Source organism: Leucoraja erinacea, chromosome 12, assembly GCF_028641065.1.
Source record: "Leucoraja erinacea ecotype New England chromosome 12, Leri_hhj_1, whole genome shotgun sequence".
In the NCBI taxonomy this organism is placed as follows: Eukaryota; Metazoa; Chordata; class Chondrichthyes; order Rajiformes; family Rajidae; genus Leucoraja; species Leucoraja erinaceus.
Window position 1 is genome coordinate 36,273,743 of NC_073388.1, and position 17,941 is coordinate 36,291,683.

General features: G+C 41.2%; 2 protein-coding genes across 4 annotated transcripts in view; one reads left to right on the forward strand and one right to left on the reverse strand.

Annotated features, from left to right (window-relative positions):
* On the forward strand, window positions 1–12,797 carry urp1 (urotensin-related peptide 1). 2 transcript variants are annotated; one of them, XM_055643927.1, is made up of 5 exons: window positions 1–557; window positions 8,473–8,607; window positions 8,995–9,029; window positions 9,934–10,039; window positions 12,675–12,797. In XM_055643927.1, the coding sequence occupies exons 1-5, from the start codon at window positions 458–460 to the stop codon at window positions 12,704–12,706; spliced, it is 408 nt and encodes a 135-aa protein (XP_055499902.1). In that variant the 5' UTR covers window positions 1–457; the 3' UTR covers window positions 12,707–12,797. The 2 variants fall into 2 exon arrangements, with proteins under 2 accessions (XP_055499902.1, XP_055499901.1); XM_055643926.1 differs by lacking the exons at window positions 9,934–10,039; window positions 12,675–12,797 and having other exon boundaries at window positions 8,995–9,911.
* Window positions 12,603–17,941, reverse strand: part of clic2 (chloride intracellular channel 2) — an 18,817-nt gene continuing 13,478 nt past the window's right edge. For both annotated transcript variants that reach the window (XM_055643925.1, XM_055643923.1), the window contains exon 6: window positions 12,603–16,381. In XM_055643925.1, coding sequence (XP_055499900.1) covers window positions 16,353–16,381 — 29 coding nt within the window. In that variant the 3' untranslated portion in view covers window positions 12,603–16,352. The remainder of the gene's footprint in view (window positions 16,382–17,941) is intronic.

A 17,941-nucleotide genomic window follows, 5' to 3' on the forward strand; every position in this document is an offset into this window, starting at 1 on the left:
GGGTGAAAATCTTTTTATAAGTGTTTTGTTGAATGGAAATTCTGTAATAATATTTAAGCCCCTAAATGGTCAACTACCTTGTCCACACTCCAGGGAATTAATTTATCTTACAATTTGTAATTGTGTCTTTTGCCACAACTATGTTAGTGTTAAGAAAATATAAAATACCCCTCATACAGATTGATGAACGGATAAGACAGGAATTGTAAATATCAGTAAACATTTGCGAACTCTTCCTGTTTAAGATATGACAACAAGAGATTTAGAGCCTTCATCATTTCCCATGAAGATTCTGACGTCTGATCTTGTCACCAACATTAATTACAGAACGGAATGGTGCTAAAGCAAACGACAAAGGGTGACATGAAAAAGGAGGCATTGGAAGGAGATCGATTGGCCCCGGAGAGTTATAAACAGGGGCTGGAGGGTCTGAGAGTGAGCAGACCTCAAAGGCATCATGTACACTTGGACGTTCATCTGTGCTGTGGCTATTCTGTCAGCAGCTAGTCCATTCAAAGCTCTTCCTGTCCCTCCTGAGAGCTCCAGGGCACAAGAAGGTAAGCAAAGCAACAGCAGAAGGTAACTTTAATATTACTGAAGTTTTGTATAGATTAATCGGTGATTTGGCCAAGTCCTCCCACATTCAGGGCATCAGGATACAACAGAGATGAGAGCTTCATTTGTTTTCAGTAAATTAAATGGGAGTCTTGCTTATGGAAGTGTCAAGAGAACACTAAACTTGTTTTCTCTCTTTCTCATTTTTGATGAAGATTCTTCAACCTTCTTTCTTTTACATATGCTGCCTGATCTGTTGAGTGCTTCTGGTTTTATTTATATTAATGTTTGCAAGCACAACACCACGTCTGAGATTATAAATTATGCCAGCTCCATTTAAGTAACTGTTAAGTCATCTCAAGATGAAAAAGAGCTGACACTTGTACTGGACATTGGAGATTGGAGCCATTATGTCCATCTTGTCTTGCCAGAATGAACTGTTCAGAGTTGTCTCATAAACACACAATTTGTTGCTTTTTCAGAAGAATTATTCCTAATATTTGCAGGAATTCTTAATTCCTTCCATCTCAGAACTGACTAAACAATTTTATTATTGGGACATTGACAATGCAGAAATTTCAAGGGAAGTTAACGTAAATAAGCAAATATTTATTTAAATTCATTATTTTTGCAGTGGAAATAATGCAATTTCCAATTGAATTCTAATGTTGAAATTGCAAGCTCACCTGGAAGATTGCTGTTTCATCCAAAATGTTTGACCGTTTTGCACAGAATGATATTTAGAAACACCTATCCATTGTTGTTCATTGTTTTTCTTTCTCATTCAGCTGTTGGTTTTTATTCCTTAGAAAGTTGAAGTCACAAAACAGAATATCTAAATTCAACATGCATGCTGTAAAGAACTGAGATGGCATCGACACATTGGCTGCCTATTGAAACATTCTAAATATGTTTTTGTTTGATTTTCATTGCAATAATCTTTGATTTTAACAGTTTAGGCGTATGACTGGTTCTTGCTTTTTACCATAAATGCATAATTGGGTAATGAAAACCAAGACAACTGTTTGGCAGGAGAAATTTATGCTTTGATCCTTGGGACTTTGCACTAGTTTAAGATTATATTTTCCTTTTAAGAACTGCTGAGAAAATAAAGCAGATTCCTCTTTATATTTGTTAAAACATTTAAATAAAACTGATACATCATCTGTAATAATACAGCAATGGCTAACTTCTGTTAAATTAGAGGACATGATATTGAGCGGAGGGACTGCTACACAATCTTTCAGATTAGGTATTAATTAGAAATTAATGACCTCTTAGCAAGAAAAGAAGAACCAGCTTTCCTCGAATAACTTTAACAAAACTGATCATCTTGTCATTGATCATGTGGGAGCTATCTATTCAAAAAACAACTGCAGTAATTACACCTGGCTTTGAAAATAATAGGAAATCTCTCTTAAGCAATTCACTTCTGTTGAAGAGTTATCTGTGGCTAAATTTTAAATGTCCATTGGCGATGTTTGTGTCACCTCAGTGTCTTATGGCACAGACAAACCCCAGTCTGCCACTGGAGGTGGTTATCAGTTGATCATAAAGGAGCAGGTGAGCAAGGTCAGTGTGGAACCTGCTCAATGGAAATGTTGGTTACACCCCCAGAATGGAGTTGACTGCTGTTGAGGCCTATTTTATTCTCCCTACATTCCAGTCAACTTCTCCACAATCTACCACCTACCTATACACGAGGGGCCATTTATAATGACCGATCAATTAACCTACCAACCAACAAGCCTTTAGGATATGGGAGGAAACCAGGGGAAACTGCAACCCTGGTGGAGTGAGATTTAAAAATGCTAGTGTCTACTCCAGCCTTTATTAGGACTTGTTTTAGCCATCTAGAGATGGTCTGGACTGTCACTGTTTTGAGTGGTTGTTTGTAGCTGATTAAAAGTGACAATTCTTTCCCTCTGATGACCTTAGTATACTCCATATATAATAGTAAGTGTGTTACAATACAGAGACGATTATCTGTCGGGTAGGCCCTGAATTCTGTTTTTAGGCCTGCTGACCCCTGTCTGTTTTGTTTGACTAATTCATTGATGTGAAAAGTTAAATTTCCAGATGAAGTAATCATGTTGTCCAACCTTTGTTTCTGTAGTGACTGGACCCTTTGTGCCGTAACCAAGGCCATCAGCAAGACTGTTTTCATAGTCAGTTTCTGTAGGGACAGAGCTGTAGCTGGAGACCAGTTTCTTAACATGGTCAGTACAATGCTCACATCCCATATTTGGGAGTACCTGGTTCATGGGGGATTAACATTAAAAATGCCCCTCATGAGTTTGGTTACCAGGGTGTGTCCCAACAGAATGCCGCTCTGTTCCTTGCCACAGGTATGTTGACAGAGCACTTCTGGCGCAGTTGATGGCACAATGACTGAGCCTCTCATCGTAATGGAGACTTGCCAGAAATTCCAGAACAGACGGGATGTTCATAGATCTGTGGGTAATGTTTATTGTTGTGACAGTACTTCCCATTTCTTGATGACACCAAGTCCTGTTTTTTTTGGTAGACAGTCTGTTTGCCGCTGAAATAATATCCACTGTTCGGTCTGTCAGTCCCAGGTGTAGTTGAGGTGCTTTCAAACTCTACAAATTAATAGGATTATATAATTATGACATGGGTAACTTCCCCTTGTTGCGGGATGAACCAGTAAATTAGGTCTATGATGGATGGTGATGCATGGTTCTAATACCATGTCGAGTATCACCGGGACCCATGGTTGAGTAGGCCAATCGGGTACTATCAAAATACCAGACGAGGAGTCTTGCTGTATATTCCTAAATACCCGACTGATGAGGCAGAAAGGAGGGAATGCATAAATAAACAATCCCCCAATGCAGCGAAAATGCATCTGTTGCCACTGCCCCAGGTTCTGGTTCCCATGAACATAATTCGATAGCTGGTGTGAGCCTGGATGCGAATAGGTCGATATCTGGTGTTCCATACCGTGCTGTAATTTCAGCAAATACATTTTTATCCAACATCCATTCAGTGTTTTCATTGAATTTGCGTGACCTGTTGTCTGCCACTAAATTTAGTTTACCTGGTAAGTAGGTAGCTGATATCCAAATATCTCTCTCTGGATACACTATTGCCAAATTGTGTTGGCCAGATTGTCACATAATGTCGATTTGTTTCCACCCATATGGGTGATATATGCTACCACGGTGGTGTTGTCAATTTGTAGTCTAACATGCTGGTGATATAACCCAGAACAATATGACTTAAGGCCATGGAATGCACTTAACATTCCCAGGTAGTTTATGCACAGTGTTTGTAATAATGATGCCTCCTGTGCATTCCATCTCCCCCACAGCTGGAGATGGAATTGGTAGCACCCCATCCAAGTGCACTGGCATCAGTTTGTAGTTCCATAGACGGGTAGCTGATAATGTTTGTATTGGAACCATGCCTAATGTTATCTTTCCACCATTTTAGTTCCATTATGGCCTCTGTTGGTAGCTTCATTGGTCTGTCAAAATGACCCCCATAATTTTTGAGTGCTCATATTTTAGCCCTCTGTAATTTTTGATAATGTAAAGGTCCGATTTGTGTGGCTGGAAACGCAGCCATTATAATACCAATTATTCTTGCTACCAGTCTGATGGATGGTTTTGTGATGTCAATGATTTTGCTGCAAGCCTTCATGAAGGCTGCAACCTTTTCTTTCGGCAAAGTCACTGACATGTGAACTGAGTTAACGGTGAACCCCAGATGATCCATTGTGTTAAATAACATCTGTGCTCACCTCTAATGGGTACTGTATAGTAAGCATCTTTTAAAACGATGCTTGCCATGTAGTAACCTAGGAAATCAATTGCTTAGCAGTAACTAAGGTTTCCATCTAGTAATGAATATATAGTACGAAAGTATTCAAATTAGTCAAATCTATGATGATGCGGCAACCACCATCTTGTTTATGATAAAGATTTTGGACTCGAATTCCTGTGAATCATGTTGGGTTTCCTCCATTACTCCTTTTTTATATGGCCACTGTAGTTCAGCATGCGCTTTTGATTTTCCTTTGCCTGTAAGCATGAACATTCGGTTCGGTACATGCTGATCTGGAGGATTATGTTTTTGTATAAATTCTATGGTATAACCCTATACTTCTGAAAATATAAGTGTCGGTAGTTAATTTATTCCATGCATCCAGATAGAATTGTAATCTCCCACCAACCTCGTATGGAACCAGACCCACCTACCTCCATGGTTACTATTGGTAGGTTTGTTACTTTTTCGGCATCCTCCGTGGACGTTGAGGCGCCGGTGTCTGGATCTGTAGTTGGGTCGGTGTTGAGGGTTAGCGCATTCCCAGGGAAGGCCGGTCTGGGCCATGGCCTAAAATGACCGATGTTGAGTGTTCCTGGCCTTTGAGCTTTCACCAGTTTGTCTTGGCCGACTGTGGTGCTTTTTCCTGGACGAAGTAGTTTTTAGACGTTGCTGTAATGAGCCCCAGGGTTTTACCCTCTTCGTCAAGTTCTTTTACCTCTTTTGATAAGTTGCCTCCAAATAGTAATATTGGTGGTTTGGAGGTTCCAGGTCTGCATAGGCCTGCAAATTAGGGTCTAAAGCCGGTTGGATGGCACTTCTTCCTAATGCTGTTTACTCGTATTGGTAGTTTGCAAAATAAAGCCAGTGCATCCTGGTGATCTTGTGTCATGTCTTTTTTGTTTATTTGTGCGGGTGAAAACCGTAATTCCCGCTGTTAGGACTTTCAGAACTTTCTGTAGTTTCAAGTCCCTGGCTCTGATTGAGGCTTCGACTTGTTTTCAAATACACTGGTTGACACTGGAAATATTCAGTGTTTTGCAGTTCCCTGGTGGTAAATGTGTTGCTGTGGTGTCCAATAATGCCTGTCCTTATAGCTGGTTGAATGACAAGTAGTCGATACTTGCAGCTATTTTAGGTTCCAGGTTTTGGCCAGTTTGGTCAGGTTGAATAAACTGGGATACCATATCCAATAGGTTTTCTTGCACCTCATGTGCACTAGGGGTATGTTCTGCACACCCCTCTTCAGGGTCAGCCCAGAATCGACCCCCTGTACTCCCCTCTGATGAGGGAGAAACACTGTGCAGCCCTACAAGAGGTACCGCTGTAGGACTTACTAGCTGCCCACTGTGACTAGTCTCCATCTCCCGGAGCCTGTCACTTTGGAGTATTTGCTCCAACAGCCGCTCCAACTGGCTCCAATGCTCTCAGGCACTGGCCACTCGCGGCTGCTCCTGAAGTCGCTCCTGCTCCAGTTCCTGCAGCCGCTCCAACCGGCTCCAATGCTCACGGGCACTGGCCGTCACGGCTGCTCTTGTTTCCCCGCTCCAACCGGCTCCAATGCTCTCGGGCACAGGCCGCTCGCGGCTGCTCCTGAAGCCGCTCCAACCAGCCCCAATGCTCACGGGCACTGGCCGCTCACGGCTATTCAGTCGGACTCATCGGAGTCAACGACTGTTGGTTTTTTGCTTCGCTCTACCACGTGGCCGGTGCGGGAGCGAAGTTCGGGCACAGCTGTTCCCATTTCGGGAGATTGGAATGCCGTTGGCTGCTGCTGCTGGCTGCCCGCAACTCCGCGGTTCTCCCCCGCCTGCTTTTTCGTAGCCTTCGTGGATCTGGTCCATGTCTCCACCTGTAAGGTAAGTGGAAGGAACGCAGTCTCCTTACCTGCTGTTCCCGGCTTTCAAATTCTGCCGCTAAGGGGAACGTCGTTCCCCCTGCTGTGACTCGTTGCAATGCGTGTAGCGATATGACACGCATGCGTCCTGGCGGGGTTCTTCACGTAGTCACTCACATGACTCCGAAGTAAAATACCTGGAGAAGGCCAATTCTGTTGTAGTCTATATGGACTTCAGTAAGGCTTGGGACAAGGAACCATGTAAGAGACAAATCCAAAAATTAGAGCCTATAAGATCCAAGTCAAGTTGTTAAATGGGATGCAAAATTAGTTTGGTGATAGGGAGGGAGAGGGTAATGATAGAGGTCGGCTTTTATGATTGGCAATTTGTGACCATCACAGTGATCAATGCTGGGACCTTTGCTGTTATATACATTCATGAGTTAGGTAAGGGCTGTGATCAGTAAGTTTGATGATAATACAAAATATTGGTGGTGCTATTGACAGTGAGGAGAATAGACTTCCGCAACCGATTGATTTTGATTAGCTTGTAAATTGAGACGGGCAAATGGAATTTATACTGGTAAGAATAAGCCAATGCTTTTTTTTGTTGAGGGGAAGATTGTAAAATAAGGGAAAAACCTACAACATGAATGAAAGCCCAAGGGTGTATTGAGGAACAAAGAGTCCAACGGTCCCTGAATCAGCACAGTTAAACAGGTTGGTGAAGAAGGCATTAGAGGTGCTTGCCTTCATTAGCCGAGGCATGGACCATATGAGCAGGGTGCTCTTGGTTTGACTTTGGAAACATTGGTTAGCCAGAGTATAATATGCAGTTCAGGTTATCACACCTTAGGCTGAATTATATTGCGCTGGAGAAGGTACAGAGGACAATTACCAGGATGTTGCCTGGGACTGAATGCCCCAGTTATGAGGCGACTGGATAGGCTGGGCTTGTTTTTCTTGGACTGGACGAATCTAAGCAGTAAACTTGATAAAGGTTGACAGGGGAAAATAAATTCAATTATCATAAAAAATGGGTGGCATGGTGGTGCAACGGTAGAGTTGCTGCCTTACAGCACCAGAGACCTGGGTTCAATCCTGACCAGGGGTGCGGTCTGTACAGAGTTTGTACGTTCTCCCCGTGACCTGGGTGGGTTTTCTGTGGGATCACCGGTTTCCTCCCACACTCCAATGACATAGAAACATAGAAAATAGGTGCAGGAGTAGGCCATTCGGCCCTTCCAGCCTGCACGGCCATTCAATATGATCATGGCTGATCATCCAACTCGGTATCCTGTACCTGTCTTCTCTCCATACCCCCTGATCCCTTTATCCACAAGGGCCACATCTAACTCCCTCTTAACTATAGCCAATGAACTGTCCTCATCTACCTTCTGTGGCGGAGAATTCCAAAGATTCACCACTCTCTGTGTGAAAAATGTTTTTCTCATCTCGGTCCTAAAAGGTTTCCCCCTTATCCTTAAACTGTGACCCCTTGTTCTGGACTTCCCCATCATCGGGAACAATCTTCCTGCATATAGCCTGTCCAACCCCTTAAGAATTTTGTAAGTTTCTATAAGATCCCCCCTCAATCTTCTAAATTCTAGCGAGTACAAGCCTAGTCTATCCAGACTTTCTTCATATGAAAGTCCTGACATCCCAGGAATCAGTCTGGTGAACCTCTGTACTCCCTCTATGGCAAGAAAGTCTTTCCTCAGATTAGGAGACCAAAACTGTACGCAACAGGTTGTAGGTTAATTGGCTTGGTATAGTTGTAAATTGGCCCTAGTGTGTGTAGATAGAGTTAATGTGTGGGGATCGCTGGTCAGCACGGACTCGGTGGGCTGAAGGGCCGTTTCCATGCTCTATGTTTAAATCAATCTAAACCAAAGTTGTACTAAATTATGAAAGGCATAAATAGGGTAGATGGCAATAAACTTTTCCCATGATAGAGGTGCCTAAGACTAGAGAGTATTATTTTAAGGTGAGGAAAAATAAGTTTTGAGGGCATCTGATGAAAGAGCAAAATACAAGCCACAGAGCGCAGAATATAGTTCTCAGCAGGACTGGTCCATGGAATTATTATGGGGTGGACGGAGCAGCACAACCTGGATGATTCACCATGCTCCTAAATTAGTCATGCAGTTATCAATGGCATGTTGACTTGCTACACATCACCTTCTCCACAGTTACCTCCACTGCAAATCACACAGTTTATACCCTAGTTCTGGTATTTGTTGGATTATTGTCATGTAACAGTTGATTTGTATTTGGACAATATTTAACAGAATTCAACTCCAGAATGGCTGAAGATGCAATGGGCTTCCTATCTAAAGATATATCATCCATTGGAGAAAGGAGGGCTGCTGATTTCTATTCCATGCTTCCGAAGCGGGACAAGGTGCTGATTGAATTGCAGGGAGGTAAAATAAATAATTTCCTACCCACTCTGGTTTACAGGAAATTATCATTTTATTTATTTGCATCTAGTTCTTTCAAAATTATTGACTTGTTGCACAAGTAGCTAGAACCTGGCAGAGATACCAAGGGCAGAATGTATTTGCTTATTTGGGAAAATTTGGACTAGAACTAGCTCTGATACTCTGGATTTGTAACTTTCAAGTATTCTCTGTATTTGTCAATGTAGCCAATACAGTACTGCTATTGACAAGAAGCTAACAGTGGATTAAATCCTCATCTACAGTTTTGGAAATTGTCTTGAACCATAGTCAAATGGATGGGATGTCTAGAATGCTGGCATTAATTTTTTTCAGTAACCCTCCACTTTTCCATTGATTTATTTTATACAGGTACCATGGAGAAACTTGAAGACAATGCCAATCTGGTAAGTGTCAGGATGTGTTCACCAACTTTGATGGATTACTTTTGCTTTCCTTATCGTCTTACCATTCACATTAAGAGGATTGTTCTTTGTTGCTGGCTTGGATTCAGCTTCCTTAGGTTAAGTTCCAAAATATCCTTCTTAAAACTATCTCAGTGATCAAATTTGGATCACATGCCCCAGGGTCTCTTGGTTTAGGACAAAAAAATTCTTAGACTGCACATGGAACTGCTCGAGAAATTTGGGTGTTGTAATTAGCACCTTTTATTATCTTCTCCTTCAGTGAATCCAAATGCAACATAACACTACATAATAATAGGATTCAGACTCAAGGAACTGCAGATACTGATTTACAAAAAAAAGCCATTAAGTGCAGGAGTAACTCAGCGGGTCAGGCAGCATCACAGGAAAAATGTCATTTATCCATGTTCCAGAGATGTTGCCCGACCCGCTGAGTTACTCCAGCACTTTGTACCTTTTTTTAATGTAAGATTGTTTGTCTAATATTGTCATGTACAGCAGGTGGTGCCATCAGCTTCCTTTCCTGACTACATGACCTCACTGTGAGAAAATGCAAGCAATGGAGGGATACAGATCTCGTTAAGACAGAGGAGATTAGTTTAACTTTGCCAAGTCAGTTAATGGATGACAAATGCTTAGAAACAGCTTGAGGATGTGATAAGACACATCTAAACATGAACTCCTTAGTTCTGAACATGGCATTGGCATCCATCACTGCTAACCCTTGCTAAAGACAGAGAGAGATGTTGAAATGTGCTGCTGGAACATTACTCCAGTTCAGCAGCCTTATCTGATCACTCAGGACACCATAAAGGTTTGCCAAAGTGTCATGTTTTTCAAAGAATACAATATTTTTTATTATATCTGGTGTAAATTGCTTGTGCAGGTTGATGATATGAAGCTGCTGTTGTGGAAGCTCACTACTGCTCAACACCTCCAACAGCGCAGGTTCACAAAGTCCGACCAAGCTGCTCCCAAAGCCAGTAAGAGAGGTGAGTGTCTGAGCGACGGGTAGGTCAATCACCCTTGATTAGAACTGGTGTCAAAAGTCAGCGGCAGAAGGCAGGAGAATGGGGTTAGGAGGGAGAGATAGATCAGCTGTGATTGAATGGTGGAGTAGACTTGATGGGGGCAAATGACCTAATTCTACTCCTATCACATGATCTTATGACCTTATGACCCTGATTCCTGACTGCAATGCGACAAATCTATAAGATCAACTCTTTTATATTTTCCAAATATTTTTGAAGTATTAAAGAATGATGATGGAGCCTTTCCCACAAAATTTCAGTAAACAATTCTAACTTCACAAGTCTTTATGATTCTCCCTCTCTAATTCAGCTCAGCAGCACAACACTAGCAGGCGCCAAACCTGCAACTATAAAGTGCTGGCAGCATTTAACAGCTGGGAAATGTATTATCCTAAAGAACATCATTAGGGGTATAGAGAAGATTTGGTTGATGATGATAGGTTGTCAGGAAGGGACAGAGACTGGGAATTAGTCCACCAGCGAATATTAAATCATGCGGGGTTATTTTGTTGTGCTTGGAAGCATAATGTGATGGTGCTGCGTGGAACAGCATTTGCCTGCTTCTTCCAGGGCTCTGGGATTTGGAGGGATCTGATTACCCACACAATGTGCAAATAATAACTTCTTATGGCAGTAACAGGTTTCAACTTCAGGTTTTACAAAAAGAGTCTCAAATAACCTTTGCGCTTTCTCACTGAAGTTAGATCTCTTAAGCTGCCAGTTCAATGAGAATCACCAGGGTTGTGCTGGGGCTAAATCACTGACTGTACTCAAGGGGTGGCATGGAGATCATGCACTAGAGCACATTTGTTTCCTATGTTGTGTCTCAGGAGACTCAGGAAGAGGATCAAAGCTGGGCACAAAAGTAAGCATTGGTCTTATCAGGTAACTGGTTCTTTCCCGAATTGGAAAAGTGACCATTGCTTAAGTTTAGTTTAGAGATACAATATGGAAACAATCCCTTTGGCCCATGGAATCCACACTGACCATTAATCACCCGTTCACTCTACTTCTATGTTATCCACTGTCACATCCACTCCCTACACATTGTGGCCAATTTACAGAACCCAATTAACCTATCTGCACTTCTGCACTTGTTTGGAATGTGCAGGAAACACTAACACCCAAAGGAAATCCATGCAGTCACAGTGAGATGCCACAGGTGAAAACTACACACAGACAGCACCCAAGGTCAGGATGGATCGCAAGTCTCTGGTGCTGTGAGGCAGCAGCTCTACCGCTGAGCCACTGTGCTGCCCTGATGGGCTCACCAGCATCAACTCAGGGAAGGATTGTCCCTTGATCCTAAAGTCTGCTTTCCAGGTTATGATCCACACTGCTTCCTTTTATATTGTCCTTCACAGTGGCTTCTGTGTGCAGTGAATCATCTGTGTCGAAGCCATCCATCCTATTTCATGTCATGCATAAGGCACTATAACACGCATGCACATATCACTCGTAAATTTTGTCCCATACCCACCCCTTTTCCAGCTTTCTCCCCCCTAATATAACCAGTCTGAAGAAGGATCTTAACACAAAACATCATCTGTCCATTCCCTCCACAGATGCTGGCTGACCATACTGAGTTTCTCCAGTACATGGAAATGGATAGGCAATTTTCTGGGTTTTCAAGAAATGGATAGGTGATTTTCTGGGTTTTCTGAACCCTTCTTTAGACTGATTGTGGAAATGAACAGAAAGCTGGAAAAGAGATGGGGCTGGAACAAAACCTCAGGATAGATAGATTGGGAGGATGTTTCGGATTGGCAGATGGGTGGAATCAGGGGCAAAGGCTTGAGATGAAAAGACAAAAGGGTGTCAGACGGGTGGGGGGTGGAGAATTTTAATTATAGTTGTAATTGATTTTATTAGCCAAGTATGAAACCAAAACAAGTATGTAAATCATACGAGGAATTTAATTTGCCATACATTCATACCAAAAAAGCAACAAAACACGCAACCACATAAAAATTTAACACAAATATCCACCACAGCATCTCCTCCACATTCCTCACTGTGATGGAAGGCATCACAGCTCCACGATGTTAAAGTATGTAGCCTCCTGCGTTTGGAGCTTCTGAGGTCCATCCCTGCAAAGGGACCGCCAGCTCTGAGATGTGAAATCTGCAGGGTTCTGCGGTTGGAGCTCCCAAGGTTGATCCCCAGCAAGAGGCCACCAGCTCCACGATATTAGGCCGCAGTGCAGACGGAGATACGGTACGGAAAAAGTTGCATCTCCATCGATGATAGGGATAAAAAAAGTTTCAATCCACCACCTACATAATACAAAACTAAAGATACACTAAAACAACATTTAACAGTAGACTCAAAAAGAATAAAGAGAGAAGGGGACGATGCAGACTGTTGGCGAGGCAGCCATTGTACGGTGCCACCGTGAATGCGATGGGATGATTTTAGGATCATATTGTATTCTATTTCTCCAGTTGTATATATAAATATTAAACAGTTTATATTTTTAAGTGATGATCGTTTAACATTTAAGGGACTGAATACATTTCACCTGTTTTATCTTTTACTTAAATGCACAATTGTAAGCAAGGATGATTATTGTGTTTTTTTTTGTTTTTTTCATCAGCTTGCTTTTGGAAGTACTGTGTTTCTGACTGACAATACTTTCACCTATACATCCAACTGCATGATCATCAGTGCCACGCTGTGTCAGAGCTAATCTCTCAATAAAGTTCCTGTCCTTATACAATGAGAGGCTGCAGCCCAATGGATGTGTAAATACTTTTGTAATTAAATATTGATAATGCATTGTCAATAAATAATACTTTTGTATGGAAATCAGTTATGTTGCTCCTTATGAAAGAATGCAGAGTTTTATTGGGGTGACTTGTTTTTCTTTCTCGACTACAGAATGCTACACCATCTTCCAGGATAAATAAAAATGTTAATAAATTATATTCTAAGTGGCAATAAAGGTCTACATTTAGTTTCTGAAAATTAACTGGTATTCTATTTTGAGTGTGACTGGCTCAACACAATGTTCTCTCCCTGGGGTATAGTTTGCAATACAACTCAGATTTAGGAGATGAAACTTTAAAATTTCTATTGGGAAGAAAGGCTTTAAAACAAAGTACCTGTAACTATAATGCAAGACTTGTGGATATGGTACCTCAACTGATGAAGCAAAGGACACGAATAAAGGTCTCTGGGTACATGATCCTTTGCTCCATCATAAAGTTGAGGTACCATTACCACAAGTCATTGCATTATAGTTACTTTTAAAACACTTCTTCCCAGAAGAAAATTTAAAGTTCCATTTCCTAAATATGTGACACAGTACACAGCACAAGGAATTCAATAAGATAGAAAATATTTCTCAAGAATTTGCTGCTTAACCTAAGGTCCTACTATATTCCAGCTATATTATTACTAGGAAGTTGTTACTAGTTGTTACTAATGTGAAAAAATTGTATCAATGCTCCTTAATCTGTTTAGCAAAATTTACCACACACACATTCCTTCTCATTCTCCCTTGCACACTCACTTTCAAACAATGAATGCTTGAATATTAACTAAGAACACACGTGCCACTGAAATGGAATTGGGAAATATTTACTTCAAAAGAAAGTCAGGCTATAAATGGGCGTAAGATGAACTAGCATAACAAAAAGGCACATCTAAAGCATATACATTTATCAGATGATATCGAAAGTAAACAAAAAAACAATGACATGGTTTCAAACTTACATTAAAGCAATATATTTTCTAGGATATATTAATGGACATGCACATAACAGTTGGGTGAACTTTCATATATTCACATATTTGTCAAAATATTATTTATATATGATTTCTTAATGATTTCTTAATAAAACATGAAGATAGCATTACTTGTCATATTCTGATCTGGAGACATGCATCTTATTTCAGGATAATCTGACAATGTATCAACCCAAAGCAATTTTATTTTTGCTGTATTCACAATATTATCATCAACTCAGACTTGTATTTGAGATCACACAAACACATTCTGAAATACTGTGGATGTCAAAAGCAAGTTGAAAATGCAAACTTTAAGTCCTACAAATTTGAGGCTTTCATTGGATTTACTGTTTTGTGATCCTTTGATCTTGTCTGTTAGGATAATGTTACTCCAGCGTGAGGGTTTGGATGGCTAGGACAGGCGCGAGAGACCAAGGCTGACACTCTCTATATCCCCACTTAGTATTCAGTTAGGGTCTGACCATCTCACATACGGAGCACTGTTTGGAGATAGAAGGGTAAGAAAACCTGACCCAAGTTTCATTATGTGGCCATATCACAAGGGGAGAATATTTCAAGATGACCCTCTGTTGCTCCTGGGCAACATTCTGAAGTGCATAGTTTGTTGACAATGTGCCTTGATCAGACATTAGAATGCTAACTGAGGAAGTAAAGGGTAGGCAAAGATGTATTGCCATGTTAGATTAGTGAAGGGAAATTGCAAGCCCTGTTTATCATAACTATGGTCTTTCCAATTTGTGTAATTATTTTTGAGGATGTGAATTGAAATGTCAGTGTATGAGACTGACACTGTGAGGGAACTTTACTGAAATCTTAGTATAGGTTATTTCATTGTGTATTCAGTTGTCTTCAGTTCATGCCTATTTAAGTATGATTTTGAAGCTACCAGCAACGCGCAAAAATGCAGTGATAGTTTTGTGTACATTGGCTTCAAGTTACTCGATTAGGAGGGAATTCTGGACACTTGTTTCATCGTCATGAGTTTAAATCATGCTATAGAAACTGGGTAAATTAATTTCATGTCCAATTTTTAAAACAAAGTATGGAATAAAAATAAAAATTACTCATTATGACGGCAAGTGTGGAATTCAACTGCTAATAAAACCTAGCAAAAAATAAACTGATGGTAGATTTCACAGGTCAAGCAGTATCTGTGGAGGGAACAGAATGGTTGATGTTTTGAGTCAAGACCTTGCAGTGGAGGGACGTAGTCAGTGTACGGAAGTGGGGGTGGACAGAGGGTAGAGAGGTGACATCAAGCCTAGTGGGGGTGGAACAGCAGAATGTGTAAACATAGAGATCGGTAGTTGATCGGTGGAAAAATAAAGAAAAGATATGGCAAATGTGATCAGTTGGGGGAGGGTAGGTGAGGGGTAAGGGTAGAGACAGGGGCTGGTAGGTAATAGTTGGACTCATTCATTAATATTGTTGGATCTAATTCATTAATATCCTTCGAGGAGAACATTTGGTGTCCTGACATGGTCTGTTCTGAATGTAACTCCAGACCAATCCAGAGGGTCTTAACTACCGCTCAGTTGAGGGGCAATTAAGGATGGACAATTAATGCTGGCATTGGCCGTTATATCCACATTCTGTGAAAAAGAAAAGCTTTCTCTAGCACACAGGGTAGTTGGATAGTGAGTAAGACAGGCTCAGCTCTCTCTCCAATTTAAAAAAAAAAGCATTAATTCCAATAAATTAATGGAGCTCCAATGTGCCCCAAATTAGCAGAGAATAAGATTGTTTTAATGTACATTGTATGAACTACTAACTCCTATTAAGAGGGATACATAAGAGTGCAGATGCTGGTATATTGAGCAAAAATGGACAGATGACATCCTGACAACTGTAGTCACAACCCAGTGCTGCCTGACCCGCAAAGTTCCCCAAGCAATTTGTTTATAGTCAGCTAGACGAGTTCAGTATGTATTTTTCTGATCAGTGCTACATTGCACTACACAGTAGAATTGGATTTTACCCATGATAAAGTGGATATATGTGGTTTTATGATCAAAAGGTCCAATTATAGGAAAATAAACACACTTTAAGGGTAAGTACACTTTTACGTACACTGACGGAGGGAGATTACAAGCTCTATGCCAATTACTATCCTTGTTTTTATTTTTTATTTTTTGTGATGTTTTGATCTGTAACAAACGGAATCTACAACGTTCTCCCAAAGAGTAATTTTATGATTGGATGGACCGTATCAATTGAATCAGGATAGATTAAGTGCTTATATCACAGAGTAACAAATCCTTATTTAACAGGCGTCTTGCTAGATTTGCATTGTGAACACATGGAAGTGAAACAGATTTCCCCACCACTTCTCTGTTTGAGGAATAGAATTGGATGATGGGACTGCAGTATGAGGTGAGTGAGTTATCTTCATTGCATTTCTTTGGCAATGTCAGCGTATACCCTTTCAATCTCCTCATTGGATGGGCAGGTTTGGTTGAACTCATTCCGTTCATTTGCATATTTCAGATAACGCCAGAGTGCAGACATTTCCTTTGGAATCTCAAAATTCCGGTATTTCTTTGCAGCCACCTGCAGAGTAGCCCAGACACAGCCATTGTTACTTTAGCATTGAAGGAAGCAAATACATACAAGTACATTTTCTGAGAAATGTTTATAATCCAACCAGTTTGTAAATTGTAAACATGGCTACCCAGCAACACATTTAACTAAACACTTAGGCCAATCAGAGTCAATGTACTTAATACCCTCAACTACAATTGATCTTCCCACGTGCTGAGTTACCACATGAATTATCATACCACATGATGGTCAACATCTTGAAAAATAGGAGAGACAGCAAGGTCTGTCTCTGTATGATGCTTGGCTATAGTGTGGGAGTAAAGTTTAATTTGTGAGTAGGGGGGCTTCCTCTAGGAGACCGAGGACCATGTGCCCAGTGGAAGCCGTGGAACATTCTGCTTCCCAGTTTGCCTGTGGTCTTCATTCTGGGATTGTTGGCGGCCTTCCACATTGACCCGCCCTCTTCAAACTAAGCTGTTATGGGCTCCATTCTTCCAGCTGTCAGTGGGAATTCAGAATTTAGTGACTCGCTTGGCTGACAATGCCACAAAGCTAGTTGAAGTTTGGGCTTTATAGTGTGCTTCAGGAAATTCTTAAATTAGGCAAGGAGAACATCTCATAGATAGATAATAGGTGACCATGAAACAAACTCTACACATATAAACTCTCTAAACACTCTAAACTCTCCAAGCAGAAGATCCTCAGAGTATCCAGTTTTTCCTGCAATTATAGTAGCTCAAGGTTCTCCCTGCTGACAATTAATTAATGCCAACAATATCAGCCACTTGTTATTCCAAGTTGTTGTGCATTTTGGCATCAATGACATATGGGTAGGAAAAGGGACCAGCTTCTGCAAAATGAATTTAGGGAGTTAGGCAAAAGGTTAAAAAGTATGATGTCCAGGGTAGTGATCTCAGGATTACTCCCGGTGCCACATGCTAGTGAGGGTAGGAACAGGAAGATAGGACAGGTTAGTGTGTGACTGAGGAGTTGGTGCAGGGGACAGGGATTCATATTTTTGGACCATTGGGATCCCTTCTGTGGCAGAGGTAACCTGTAGAAGAGGGATGGGTTGCACCTGAACAGAAGTGCAACCAATATTCTGGCAGGCAGGTTTGCTAGTGATACACGAATGGGTTGAAACTGGATTGGCTGGGAGGTAGGTTGCGATGCTGGCTTAAGGCAGGTGAGAGGCTGGAAGTGAGTTTGGATGGTGATGAAAGAAAGGTCATTGGACAGAATAGGCAGGAGCAAGGAAGCAAGGAAGGACTATTGAACTGAATTACATTTGATTTAATGTGAAAGACCTGACTGAACTCAGGGTGTGCACAAGTACATGCGACTGAGATGTTGTAGCCTTTATGGTAACTTAGCTAAGAGATGGACAGGACTGGCAGCTTCATATTCGAGGGTACATGTGCTACAGGAGAGATAGAGGTGAAAGTAAAAGAAAATGGGGTGTTGCTTTATCGATTAAGCAGAATATCACGGCAATAGTCCGAGATGACGTTACTGATGGTTCATTCAGTGGGACAATATGAGTGGAGCTGCAAAATGCAATGGGAATGA